Here is a 14,426-nt window from a genome sequence, read left to right as displayed (position 1 = left end):
GAGGGAGCATGAATTCACAGATAAATTAATTAGGAAATGAAAAAAGTTTGTAATTTTAGTGGCCAAAATACCAGAATGAGGTGACTTTTTAAAAAGAAGTTTTAAAGAGAAAAGTTTACCTTTAAAAATGGACCTTTCAGTTTACTTCTCTGAGGCAAATCAAATAACTGAAAACAGGGAAGCCTCCCCCAAAGATAAGTGGTGCAAAGATATGGTTTTTAATGAATGACAATTATTAACCACTCTAATTATTACCCTCCCCCCATCACTAAAATAAAAGGCAAATGAAAATAACTAGGGTTTCACATCATACCACACAAATCACCATCAAAGACTGAACTGGTCAACACTGAAGAAACCGCAGGAAGCCTGCCATATTAACACACTGTTGATGGGGCTACCACCTGATGCAGCTCTCTGGGAAATCAAGGTGTAATGAAAAGTGACTAAGATGAGCAGATCCTTTAACCTAGACACAGGTTAACCTAGACCTGGCATATCCTCTATGGAAACTAAGACAGAGAGAAGAAAGCTTTCCCTTTCCTTCTTTTTTTTAAAACCCTCATTTTCTGTCTTAGAATCAATCCTCTGTATTGGTTCTAAGGCAGAAAAGCATGAAGGATTAGGCAATGGGGATTGAGTGACTTGCTCAAGGTAACACAGCTGGGGGAGGTGGGGCCAAGGAAAAATCATAAACCATGTAAGTGTGTAAAAGTATTCTAAATACAATAAAAAAATTAATCAATTGCAGAGCTAGTATTGAAATATGGGTTCCAAATCCAATCTTTGCCACCGCAGGACATCAGGACATGGACCACCCGCAAGGACTCCAGGTGTGGGATGTCAGCGGGCTGGCTGGGCTGCTTTAACTCTTTTTCTTTGTTAGAAGGAGGACCTTTGGGGAGTGAACTGAGAAATGATGGTGACAGTAAGCAAAGCATCGACTGAAAACCAAACTTTGACCTTCTTTGAAGAAGAAACGGGCATAAATAAAGAGTATGATCTTCTGCCTTGGAATTGATTCTTCCATTGATTCTAAGACAGTGGAGGAGGGAGAACTCTGATCTAAGATGGGGAGTAAAAGAAAGGGAGTGTCATCACAGACCAACACCTTCAAGGCAGAAGAAAGTGATCCTCAACACCGATCTTTACTAGTAGCAACAGTGTGATCACGACAGGCTGTGTGGAGCCGCACTCGCACTCCTCACGTAAATGGACGCACACTTAGAACCCGGAAGACGTACCACTGCTTTTTCTGTCTTTTGTCTGATGGGCTGTAGCCGGTGGGCATTCAGAGGAGAGATGCAGCTCCACCAGGAACGTCTCCCTTTCCGGCGGCTGTTCTGTGGCTCCAAGGCCCTAGACGTGCTTGGGTAAGAAAGAGAATATGTGGAAAACACAGAGGATGATTTTGTCTTCATCCCGACTGGGGCCATCTGCTCTTCTTCCTTCTTCCAGACTGAGCTTATCTGTGCCTCTTCTACCTTATTCTGGTCCGGGCCCATCTGCATCTCCTCTTCCTTCTTCCAGACTGGGCCCATTTGCATCTCCTCTTCATTCTTCCAGGCTGGGCTCATCTGCATCTCCTCTTCCTTATTCCGGACCGTGACCATCTGCACCTCCTCTTCCTTCTTCCGGACCATGCCCATGTGTGCATTTTCTTCCTTCTTCCCAACCTCATCCATCCACTGCTCTTCTTCCTTCATCCTGAACTCGTCCAGCTTCTGCTCTTCTTCCTTCCTCCTGACCTTGCCCATCTGTGCCTCTTCCTTCTTCCCAACCGCATCCATCTCTGTCTCTTCCTCCTTCATCTTGCCCCCAACTTGAGCACTGCGGACCCTGAGGGGAAGGTGAGAAGCTAAGTAGCTGGCCTCCCCCCTCACCCCCCCACATGGATCTCCAGCCTGTGCGAGTTTAGGGCAAAAAGCTTCTTAGATTAGCAGCTCCCAGGTAGACCCTGGGGAGCAGGAATTCCTGGGTCCCTTTCATGCTGCCTCCCCCCACTTCCTCCCAACCCTCCCTCCTGGCTGGGACTGTGGGGACAAAGCTTTTGTCTTTTCTCTTAGCCTTTCAGCCGCCCTCCATTGTTTTTAAATTAGCTAAGAGGGTTGTGTCTAATAATGGTGTTTCAGATCTTGCTGGTGTAAAACTTAATTAGTTCATTAGCTTAATTAAAGAATAGGCCCTAATTAAAAGCAAGGTTTCCTGTCTAGAGAAAGCTGTAAAGTTCACCTGGGCAGCCAGTGAATGAGAGTGAAGAAGGGCAGAGGGAAAGCCCAATGATATCCACCCCATTTTCTGTTTGGCTTGTTAACTCTTGCCTTCCTTCTTAGAATCAGCACTAAGTATTGGCTCCAAAGCAGAAGAGCTGTAAGGGCTAGGTAATTGTGGGTAAGTGACTTGCCCAGGGTCATACAGCTGAGAAGCCTCCAAGGCCAAACTTGAACTGAAGACCACTCATCTCTGGGCCTAACACTCTATGCACTGGGCAACCTGGTGGCTCCTCATCTGTCATGTTACAAATAAGTAAACAGAGGCCCAGAGCCTAAATTGAATGAGGCAACCCAGGTGCAAATGTAGGGCTCTAATACACCAGATGGAACTATACAACCCCAGAGGTCTCTTCCCCATCTGGCATATCCATATCTGAGCTGGAAGGGAAATAAAAGGGTTAAACTGAATTTATAAGAGTGTGGTCACCAGGAATTATTACTCAATTCCAAATGACTTTTTTTGTGGTAGTTTATTTACAAAAGTAGAAAGAGTGAAAGTAAGAAGATCAGAGAGTAGATATTTACTCTGGCCTGGTCCAAACCAGGCAGGGCTTCCAAGACCCCAGCAAAGGGGCCCAGAGGTAAATTAAACAAGGGTTTTAGCCATGAGGCCTCCTCCAAGATGAAAGGCCTCTCTGGAGGCTAGTACCTCCAGAACAAGCCAGGAAAGGAATCAGCCTTTTTCACTCACCCACATGGTACTTCTAAGGGAAAATAGAAAGCAGTNTCCTGGAGCGGCGGTCGTGTATTTATTCCAGTGTCTTCATTTGGGACTGCCCTAGAGAATCAGCTGACAAAGCATTTATTCATCGGATGAGACAACATACAGAAAGTGCTCCGCACCCCTTAAAATGTTCTCTAAGTGCTAGCTGTCATTCTTAAGCGCCTCCACGCTGAACTCTGGGTCCAAAGCCAAAAGAGAAACTCACCTCTGATTTTAAGGAGCCCGTGTTCTGATGACGGGAGACAACGTGTACAGACCCAAGCACAGAAATAACATACCAAGTGAATACGAGGTTACCGCCAGCAAAGACTTAGGGAGAAGGGGAGATAGGAGGCATCAGCAAAGGTGGCTTTGGGCACAGAGGCGCTGCTGGAGTGAAGTCATGGAGAAAACAGGGTTTTTCCCTGAGCAGTGAAATGAGGGGAAGAGCATATCTCAGGCTTGGGGGACCACCAGTGTCAGCTGGCTGCTGCCCCTTCGTTTCTCTTCTGTTTTGTCTGTCCACTGTGCCAAATGGTAATGTGTGAAAATCAGATTTCAAGGAAAATGAAGAGTGGGGGGGGAAATGGTGATCATCTCACAAACTTCCATTTACACTCATTTTCATTGTATTTGTTTTGACACCGCCTTGGGTCTTTGTGATTTCTGTGACTTTGTAACTGACCTTTTTTAGAGAAATTTGATACGTGTTTTTCCCCCAGTTCATGACTTCCCTTTTTCTTCCTAGATGAGTTTGTTTTCTTTGTCTAGAAGCTTTTCCATTTCATGTCATCAGAGGGATCTCTTTTTCTCTTTTGTACCAGCTTCTGTCCCCTACTTGACTAAGAATTCATCCCCTCCCCATAGCTAGGAGGGTTCTTTAGGATCTGCATCTGATCTTGAGAAATAAGGGCACGGGCCTTTTTGAATTTGTTGTAGACTATGGTTTAAGATGTTGGCCCAAGCTTCATATTTGTCATCCTGCTTTGCCCCAAAACACCAAGTAAACCCATAAAGCTCAACAGCATTTGCAGCAGTATATTACACTTGTGAAGTTCTCCACACCAAGGGAGGTTATTTCTTCTGTTGTTCAGCACCAGGAGCCATTAGGAACAACTTTTCTGTCTTGGGTTTCTTTTAAATCAGCATTTTTGCCTCTGATAGAATGTTTGTGGACCCCCTTTGCTCCCCTCGATGCCATTATCAGAGTTGAGAACAGAAGTCGAGCGGGAAAGTTTTATAACCTCATTTTCGGTCTGTAATGTTGTGGACTCTATTTGCCACTAGAACTGTAAAATGACTTGGTTTTTGTTCACCTTTCACAGGGTTTTCGATCGTAATTATGTCAGTATGGCCATACCTCCAAAAGGTTTGTAAGTCTTCACTCACTTCCTGCTTTTACGTGGCTCATTAGAATGACGGACTGGAAGAAACCACCCTTTGTATCATAAGTGTGTACAGTTAATAAATGTTTGGGAAATTGTATGGTTGCTTATGTGAGGGGGTTTAGTGAGCTTACTCCTTAAATCGTTCAGGGAGCTCCTTCTAATAAAATGTGGTCCCCCAAGTCACTGTACTTCTTTTACTGGCTTTCTATTTAGCCCCTGATGTAGAGCATACTATGTTTTTGAAGATCACTGCTGAGTGTTACCCCTCAGCCCCTCGGGTTACATTTTCCAGAGCTTTTTATGTTGGGACCATTATGGCCTAATCTTTCGTCACTTCCATTGCTTTCTTCTCTACCCCTGTCACAGCATCCACAGGCTCAGATTGTGTACCTGTAGCTTAGGTGTACGATCTGTATTCTGTACTCCTCACGGAGCTCACCACAAAGCCTACATTTTAACAATATAATTTGCCGACAGCCGTTTTACTCTCTGAAATCTCAACGATTGCGTCACTTCATTCGGCATTCTCTGGTCTCATTCATAAGCTTTTATTTAGCTGCTTACGTTCTTTCGAGATTACTATGTTCATCCAAAAGACAAGTCTTCCTGACCCTGGTTTTTTTGGTGTGCAGTAACATGCTGAAAAGTAGATTTAACTTTACTCCTGTGGATTTTAGAGGTCTCTGAAGTCAGTTAGAGGTCTCTGACTTAGTTTCCTTTTCTTACACAGTAACTTTTCATTATTTTTTTAATATTATTTCATGACCAGAAAAGAATGACAATCAACATTTATGTAGCACTTTAAGGTTGAGAGAGCAATTCATGAACATTATCCCTTTTGTTCTCCATATCCATCCTACGAGGGTAAATATGATGGGGATAGTACCCTTATTTTATACATTGGGAAGCTCAGCCAGAAAGTGATTTTCTTAGGGTCGTACATCTAGTATGTGACTGAGTTGGGCCTTGGAACCAGGTCTTCCTTGTTCCTAAATCTAGCACTTAACGGGTTGTATTTCTATTTGCAGATCGATCCCACGGCAGATGCAAGTTTCTTGGGCTGGATTATTGCTTCTTATAGTCTTGGCCAAATGGTAGCTTCACCTCTCTTTGGTTTGTGGTCTAATTATAGACCAAGGAAAGAACCTCTTGTGATCTCAATCTTCATTTCAGTGGCAGCCAATTGCCTCTATGCCTACGTCCACGTACCTCCCTCCCACAATAAATACTACATGTTGGTTGCTCGTGCACTTGTGGGATTTGGAGCAGGTAATGTACATCCGTGTGTGTGTGTGTGTGTGTCTATTGATGTCAAGTCTAGACTTACTTTGGCATTCAAGCCTTTCCGTAATTTGGTCCTGTCTGGTCCATTGGACCTTAATTCCTTTGAGTTTTCAACACAGAGCTTCATATCAGATTAGCGTGTTCGCCTCCCTGCTGTTGTGAGAAAGATTAGTCTCTTGATAGAGAATGCTCACGGCCATGTGTTCATGCTGTTTTTTCCTTTTTGGAATCATCTCTTCTCTTTTTCTTCAGCCTCCAAGACCCAGCTTCAGTTCCCTCCCTTGTCCCATCCTGACCATGCTTTTATTTAATTTAGCGCTTCATGGTATTCCCTCTTTTGTTTTATGTGCAAATCTTTTCTTCCAACTAGATGATAAACTTCCTGGGGGCAGAGATTCTTTGCCAATTATGTATTCCCCACTGACTAATCCAGTGTTGAGGCATACAGTAGCCATACAGGGGTGGGGAACACAGGGCTGTGAGAACCAGTTTGGGGAGCCTCCTGGGTTAAGGGGTCAGTTTTTGCTGATGGGGATCCCAGGGGTCCTGTGTCCACTGTGTGGCCCGCACACACTTTGTGCAGGGCTGTTGCTGAGTGTTGCATGGAGTCTGAGCAGGCAGGTGGGAATTAAAAGGTATGATAATGAAATTAAATCTACCCTGCCTATTCTTAGATTTAATCACCAAAGGTGAAAACAACCCCACTTAATTCTCAAGTGGGAAGTCTGTGATCCAGGTGTGCAAAAGTAAGTTACAATCAGAATTGACTGACTGCCCCCTGGGCAGTCCCAAAGTGTTTGTTGTTACGCACAGGAAGTGATGCAAAAGAAGTGCCTTTAAAAGAGATTGACAACTTCCTGTGAGTCAGTTCTATTCTTCTCTTCTTGTTTATTGTTTGGACATGGAGGAGCACTGGCTGGGACCCTGAGATTTTGGTGAGACTGTTCTTAAATATCTCCCTCAGAACTAATTGTGGTGAGTGAAAAAGGCTGACTACCTGAGCTTTGCTGGAGGTACTAGCCTCTGGGAGGCTCCCTTGATTGGGAGAAGCCCTCTCCGCTATAACCCTTGTTAATTAACTTTTAGGCTCTCCAGCTAGATCTCTGAAGCCCTTCCAGAGTAAAGCCCAGACATGAATACAAATCTAGTTTTTTAAGCTAGATCTCTTACTCTACCCACTTCTCCTCTCTCTACTTCCACTCTCTTCTATACTTTATAAATAAATTACTAAAAATCACTTTAGAATTGTTAATTATTCAATTCTTGGTGACTGCTCCTTTAAGTATTATATCCAACCAAAACCTCCCTTTTCCCTTTTTTACAAAGGTCAGCACAGATCCTATAAAGAGAAGACATGGAATTTTTGCTTTTCTAAAATCTGAGGTGGTGGTGCCTAAACTATAAATGTTCGGGATGCTGGAGAAAACCCAGAACATATTTAAATGCAGAACTATTGATAATCAGCCTCCTTAGATGAAAATGGCTACCTAACCCTGCAGATATTGCTATCACGGTATTGACGGCACCTAGATTCTTTAATTTCAGCTATTTGGATCTATTAATGCTTTTATTTGTAGTGGCTTGCAAGAGGTTGATACTTAATATATAGAATATATATGTATGTACACATACATACATACATATATACATACATATATGTGTGTGTATATATATACATATACATGTATATATATAAACTTTTTCTTTTAATCCATAACTTCTGTCTTAGTTTCGGTTCCAAGGCAGAAGAGTAGTAAGGGCGAGGCAATTGGGGTTAAGTGACATGGCCAGAGTGACAAAGCTGTGAAGAGTGAGGTCAGATTTGAGTCTGAGAGCTCCTGTCTCTATGCCTGGATCGCTGTCTGCTAAGCCAACAACCTTCCCCATAATAAATCTTTGTAGATTAATTTTATCCCTAGAGAGATCCTTTGAAAGGAACATCTATAACCACCTATCCCTGATATAGCAAATTTACCATGTAAGATGGAATTTGAGAGGGGCTGACAACAGAGCCCCAAGAGTGAAGAGCAGTTGATGACTGTTGGAACCAAGAGTATTTAAGGGGAGAACCCCCAAACCAGAGAGAATTGGTTTTGGAAGCTATAAAGGAGTAGGAGATGGAAGTCTGCAGCTCCTGATCAAGCCTGCTCTTGAGACTAATCAAAACTCTTGCTGTTCCTGAGATACTGTGGCCATGGCCATATTTGATTCCTGTCAACAATGATCTTCACTATAACATCTAATGAGAGATTTAGACTCTTGTGAGAGCCTGTCTGTCTGAAACTGTCTACCCTCATCTTACCACTACAACAGGCCCTTTACTTCTAATCAACTACAAAATAATCAGCAATAAGGGAGTAGTCGCAAAGGGAGAGAGAACCTCAGATCTGGGCTTTTGCCCTGTCTGGGCCAAGGACTCTTAGGCTTCCACGAATATACAATTAGGCACCCTTATCACCCTCTTCCCTTATTTCCTTCCTTTCTTTAATATCATCTTGTTATTAAATTCAAATTATAAGTCAAATTGCATTTGTGGATCAATCAGCAAAGACTATTAGGGAATGAACAAGACTGCTGCCTACCTTAGGAGATTCTCCATCTTGAAACTGATTGTCAGTTGAAAGTGAAAGTGGTTGAGGGGGAAGGCTTTTCCAATTATCTCTGGCCAACAACATCATAGAGTTCAAATATATCAGCTACTTTAGAGAAGCTTTCCCTTCAACTGATACATGGTAGCACAAACAAATCAAGTCACTCCATCTTATAAAACCATCAACTAATAGCCCCAGATAAAAAGAGGATTCCAGTGGTGACTTGAGGAAGAGATTCCACCTTGACCTCTCTCTCTCTCTCTCTCTCACCGAATCCACACTTAAAGGAGCCTCTTTTTACAACCATTATTCTCGGTCTTAGGGAATTTCAGGCAGCCATGTTGCCTTAGGAAATGAGAAAGTGTAGGCCTGTGAATGGCATCAAGTATCATCCCTTCATGATGCCAGCATCTGGTAAAGAGGATATGCCTTGTGTGCTCGGCTGGCACGTAGAACATTCTGGTGCCATTTGTGTTTAGGGAGGGTGGGTGCTATGGAGCAGGGCTGTGCTGTCCATGATTTTGCTCTCTTTTCTCCCTAATCCCTTCTCTTTATAGAGAGAGGGCTTTCCAGTTTGGGAACACTGGAGAAACCAATTACTGAACTAACTGTGCAGGAACCAATATTTGAAGTAAGGATATTTATTTTATTTTCTATTACTCAGTGTGAACCTATGTCTAAATAGCCCTGGAACATGGATGGGCAAACTACGGCCTGGATCTGGCCCCGTGGGGAATAGTTTGCCCATCACTGCCTTAAATAAACCCTGCTTAATGGCATTTGGTATCCTGTAAGCTTTATGCTATTGGCCTTCCCAAACCCTGTAATCCTTCTGATACTGGTCCTAAACAATCATTCATTGACATACTAAAATCCCATTACCACCCTAGTTTCTTCTAGATACATAATTCATTTGAATGAATTGAGCCAGGCAGATCAAACCTTGATTGGTTTGGTCAAGGCTAAAAGGGATTTTTAGTATAAACTAGGTCTTAGTGGGTTAGCTGGCAGCTAGCAGCCTTAGAATTCTATTTGACCTGTCTATCACAAGCCAGCAATGCAGAAAATTCTAACCAGCTTGTGCTACAGTAGGCAGCTGTCCAAGGTGCTGAAGTCCACCACTGAGGTTGATTGAGAAACAACTGTTAAAGGGTCACTTCTGTCCAAGTGCTGAAACCAAGTAACATCTTTGGTTGAAAAAAAAATTTTTTTTTTCTCTCAAGGTGGTGTGTTATTTAGAATTTCTGGTACTCTACTGAGAGCTATTTGAGACTCATTTGAGCTTTAATGACAAACTTCCTGTGGATACTTGGAAAACTACATTTTCCATGGTCCAACAGGTTTCCTGTTTTGGATGACGTCTTCAAGGTAAAGCACGTCTTTAAATATTGGGAAGGGGCATTTGACTTCCTCTTTGCTACCTGAGCGAGCTCCCAGGGGACGGAGAGGAGTAGGGAAGGTATGGAATAAGGTGGCAGAGGCGGCAATTTGAATTTTTTACAGGCGCCTGGTTGATTTTATTCTATCAACATGGCCCTAAATAAAATATTAGTTTTCCTCATAATATCAGCCTTCATCAATTTTAAAAATAACAGTGGCAACTAATTTTATTCAACCAATTTCACACACAATTTTGTTTCCACATTATTCCTGCATGGTGGGCAATATGATACAAAAGAATAATGTAGATGTTGTATAATGTCTTGCTATGTATTCCATATTTGTTATTCACTGCTTTTCCAGACTACTGCTATGTATTTGAAACCTCTTATGAAGCTGACTGTACAAGGGATCTGCTCTTATTGCCTATTGTGTTTATGGTTTTGGCTATTGCTTATAAATATAGGTGGCTGATTACTGTAACTCTGTATAAGATCAAAGCTGTTATTAAGTAAATGTTTAGAGATTCAGAGTTAAAGCAAATGATGATATTGAAGCAGGCAAAGATAGATCTAATGGAGAAGTGTTTTAAAGAAAATCTGGTCAATGATAAAATTAATTGTTGTGATTTAATGAATGCAACTATGTTTGATGGTCCAGATGGTGAGGGAAGTGATGTGAAGGCTAAAGTACCAAGTAGGTTGGAAAGAGAAACAGAGGAATTGAACAAAAATCCTGCTACTTTGTTTCCACTAAGGGATATGCCATTTATTTTTCCTGATGGGGTATTACATCTAAAATCCCATGAACAATTTTCTGCAGTAGAATTAGATGCCATAAAACACATAAACCCAAGGTTTTTCGTTGAGCCAAATAAGATCATCTGTGAATTTAAAAGAGCAGTCAGGATGTATGATCCAGATTATAATAATGGATGAAGACAAAATAATAATGGATAGAATAACAATAGCAATAATTACCAAAGGCAAAATAATGTAAATAGTAATCCTAATACTTGTTGCTAAGGAGGAGCTCAAGATCCCAATCTTAATACAATGCAGGAGTGGGTGAGATCAGGAGCAAGAGATGTATAAACACCCGTACAAGTTTTTGCTTGCAATGGAGCATGTCCAAAGAGCATTTCACAAGATAATATATGCAGATCTGCTCTTGGTCTTGTATGCAGGAAAAACAAAGTTATGGGAAGAATATCTGGCCATTTTAGATGAATTTCAGCACAAATTTTCCCCACTATAGTCTTGAGTTCCCTATTCATATACTCCACTTGACCTGAACTTTGTGGATGATAAAGAACATGATACTTAGATGTTATTCCTAGATTCTCATAGACTCTTTTCAGAATATCTTGTGTGAAATGAGATCCTTTATCAGAACCTATGGTAATTAGAACACCAAACCTAGGAACAATTTCCCTAAGCAACGCTTTCACCACAAAGCTAGCTGTATTTGTAGTAAATGGAAAAGATTCAGGGCACTTTGTTAATCTATCCACAATTACAAGATAAAACTTGTATCTTCCAGCTTTTGGCACACATATAATCAATTTGCAAACTTGAATGGACAATATGCCAAAGGTCTACCACCTAAACCTTTCTTTCTGAATGCACCTTGATTGAACTTTTGGCAAACAGAACAATTGCTACAGATCTTATTTGAAACAGTACTTAGTCCTGGTGCTACCTATTGCCTTTTTACAAATTCTACTACAGACTGGTTACCAAAATGACCTTTTTTGTAAATGGCTTGACACAAATAAGTATAAAAATCTTCTGGTAATAGCGGTTTTCCAGTGACTGCAACCCATATACCATGCTGAACTGTAGAGAGCCATAAACAAACAATTTGATCTGTAATTCATATCAGATCCAACTATAACTGATGATTATAACCAATTTTAACTTCTTTCATTATTCAAAGTCTTCCTGTCTAATAAATCATGTTATTTTGAAGAGAAGGGGGATATGTTGGGAGCTATTAAGAGAAATTAGAATCTCAAATAGATATTTTTATCTGGACCCCCTCAAAAGATCAATACAGACCAGCAAAGCCGTGTATTGCTTTCTCCCTAATCAGGTCGAGAAATCGGAGTGGGATATCTAAGATAAAAATCCGAGATTCCTCTTTTGATTCCTTTCATAATTCTCACCTTCCTTCAAAATACATTATAGCCTTATTGAAAAAGCTTTGGGCTCTCAGCACTCCAGCAGGAGGGGGGCTAACTCTGTTCCCCTTTGCCCGAGAACACAGATGGCTGATACAGCCAAGGCCAAACCCTTGGCAGGGCATTTTGCCCAGAATTAAAGTAAAATAATGAGGCTCAAAAAATTGTTTAATACCATCAAGGCTGAGAAACTGATGGGGCTTTCCAACCTAGCGGAGATGTCCCAGGCTCCACTTAAAAATAACACACGTAGGTGATAGTTTAGCATAGGTTTTTGTCTACGCCTGGAGGCTTCTAAGGCTTTTGTTTTGACTATAGTAAAAATCTTGTTCTCTGTAACTGTGGGAAACTTTCTTGGCTTTTGGGGGAAAGGGATCTTTAATTTCCTTTATAATAAAGTGGCTACTTCAGTATTTCTTGAAGTACAATGAGCTAACAAGCCGTGCTTCCAATCTGTTTCATTCTTTGCGTCCGACGACCACCCAGGCCACTCAGATTAGTCTCTGGTTATAGAGCAGGACCTCTATAACCTCTCCTTCCATCTTTGAATCTCTAAGTCTATGTAAGTGCTTTCTAAATCATCAGACTCAATAGTTGACAGATTAAATCACATACACTGGAGCATTTTGGGCTTCATACTTTGCAGTTACATCAGTTCTATGATTTCCTTTAGAAATTGAGTCTCTTCCACAAGTATGACTTCTGCAATGGATTACTGCTAGCTGTTTTGGATTTTGGATAGCATCCAACAACTCAGTTATTATTTCTGAATGTACAATTGGTTTTCCTGATGCAGTAATAAAACCTCACTATTTCCAGATCTTTCCTGTTACATGACATACTGAAAAAGCATACCGAGGCTGTATAGATATTAGCACTTTTACTATTAGCTAGAAGACAGGCTTGCTTCAATGCCATTGCCACTAACTCTGCTCCCTAAGCACTAAGATTTCCAGGTAATGAGTCATACCACAGGGTCTCAAATTCTGTGACCACTGCAGCACCAGTACATATAATTCTATTACACAAATATGAAGAACCATCAGTGAATAATACCAAGTCTGGATTTTCAATAGGAATATCTTTCAAATCCATCCTAGGCATATCCACTAGATCTACTACTTCCACACACTCATGTAATGGTTCACCATTCTTTGGCAAATCAGGAAGAAATGTAGCTGGATTTAATATACTATGCCTCCTCAATTGGATGTTCTCACTACCCAGGAGAATAATTTCTTACCTAGAAATTCTTTGACCTGAATAAGCTTGAGTATGAAATTTCCTCATTATTGTGTTTCTTTTTGTTGTGAACAATATGCAGTCAATGGACATTCCAAAACTAAATCTGCTGACTTCTGGACTAACACAGCTGCAAGTAGCTAACCCCCCTTAGATAAGGTACAGTACCTGCAGCTATTTGATCAAGCTGACAACTATAATATTCAAAAGGATGATAACTTTGTCCCAAAGTCTGTGTTAATACACCAGAAGCAATTCCCTTGGTCTCATTTACAAACTGATGGGGAATGGTTTTGAATAGTCTGGGATACCCAAAACTGGACCAGATAAAATGGCTTCTTTAAGCTTACTTAAGGCTTGCAGTTGTTTAGGCTTAAGTTTCAGAGGTTCAGGTTCTGTATTCCTGGTCAAATCTGTAAGACATTTTGTTAATTCACTGTAACCAGATATCCACTGTCTACAGAACATAGTTTTTCCAAGAACAGCTCTGAGTTGCTTCTTGGTCTTTGGAGCACTCAGTTTCTGTATATCAGCTATTCTTTTCTTGGTGATACTCCTTGAACCCTCTGATAACACAAAACCTCGATATTGCACTCTAGGCAAAACTCACTATAATTTGGCCTTGGAGATCTTATGCCCACACTTATATAATTCTAACAAAAGAATTTTGCTCTCTCTCAGACACACTTTTGCATTTGGGGACGCAAGAAGAATATCATCCACAAAATGCACTAATTTACTCTCCTTGAATTTTATATTTTTAAGATCTCTATTTAGAATCTGCAAAATTGGCTTGGTGAATCTGTGTACCCTGGAGGTAGATGAGTCCAGGTCCATATGCCTTTTCCCATGTAAAAGCAAAGATCTTTTGAGAATCCTCATGGATGGGAATTGAGAAAAAGCTGAGCATAAGTCTACCACAGTGAAATATCTTTCCTGACTTGGAATGGAAGAAATTATAGCAATTGGACTTGGTACAACAATATTAATAGCAGCACATTTTTTTTGGTGGTGGCAAAGAATTAGACTTTGAGGGGATCTCTATCAATCAGTTGGAGAATGGCTGAACAAGTTGTGGTATATGATTGTGTTGGAATACTTTTGTGCTGTAGAAAATATTGAACATGATGGTTTCAGAATGTGGCATCCCATGTATATTCTAATCTTGAAAGTATTATTGACATACTGTAAGGGGGAAAATATGTTTGGACTGAATATTTATGAGTTTTGGTCACCGGGAATTGATTATGCAATTCCAAATTAAAGGCCCAACTCAGGATGACTTTTATGGTAGTTTATTTACAAACAGAAAGAATGAAAGTAGGGAAATAGAGAGAAAGAGAAAGAGAGAGAGAGAGAGAGAGAGAGAGAGAGAGAGAGAGA

At 41.0% G+C, this 14,426-nt stretch overlaps 2 protein-coding genes across 8 annotated transcripts in view; both read right to left on the bottom strand.

The window, feature by feature from the left end:
- Positions 1–1,901, bottom strand: part of LOC123251901 (serine/threonine-protein kinase PLK4-like) — a 37,950-nt gene extending 36,049 nt beyond the window's left edge. For both annotated transcript variants that reach the window (XM_044681227.1, XM_044681228.1), the window contains exon 1: positions 1,245–1,901. In XM_044681227.1, the coding sequence (XP_044537162.1) occupies positions 1,245–1,811 (567 nt within the window). In that variant the 5' untranslated portion in view covers positions 1,812–1,901. The remainder of the gene's footprint in view (positions 1–1,244) is intronic.
- Positions 1–14,426, bottom strand: part of MFSD8 (major facilitator superfamily domain containing 8) — a 146,651-nt gene that overhangs the window by 98,379 nt on the left and 33,846 nt on the right. The gene's annotated exons all lie outside the window — the stretch shown is intronic.

Source organism: Gracilinanus agilis, chromosome 6 (assembly GCF_016433145.1).
Source record: "Gracilinanus agilis isolate LMUSP501 chromosome 6, AgileGrace, whole genome shotgun sequence".
NCBI classification, from domain to species: Eukaryota; Metazoa; Chordata; class Mammalia; order Didelphimorphia; family Didelphidae; genus Gracilinanus; species Gracilinanus agilis.
This window is presented reverse-complemented; position numbering and strand designations above follow the sequence as displayed.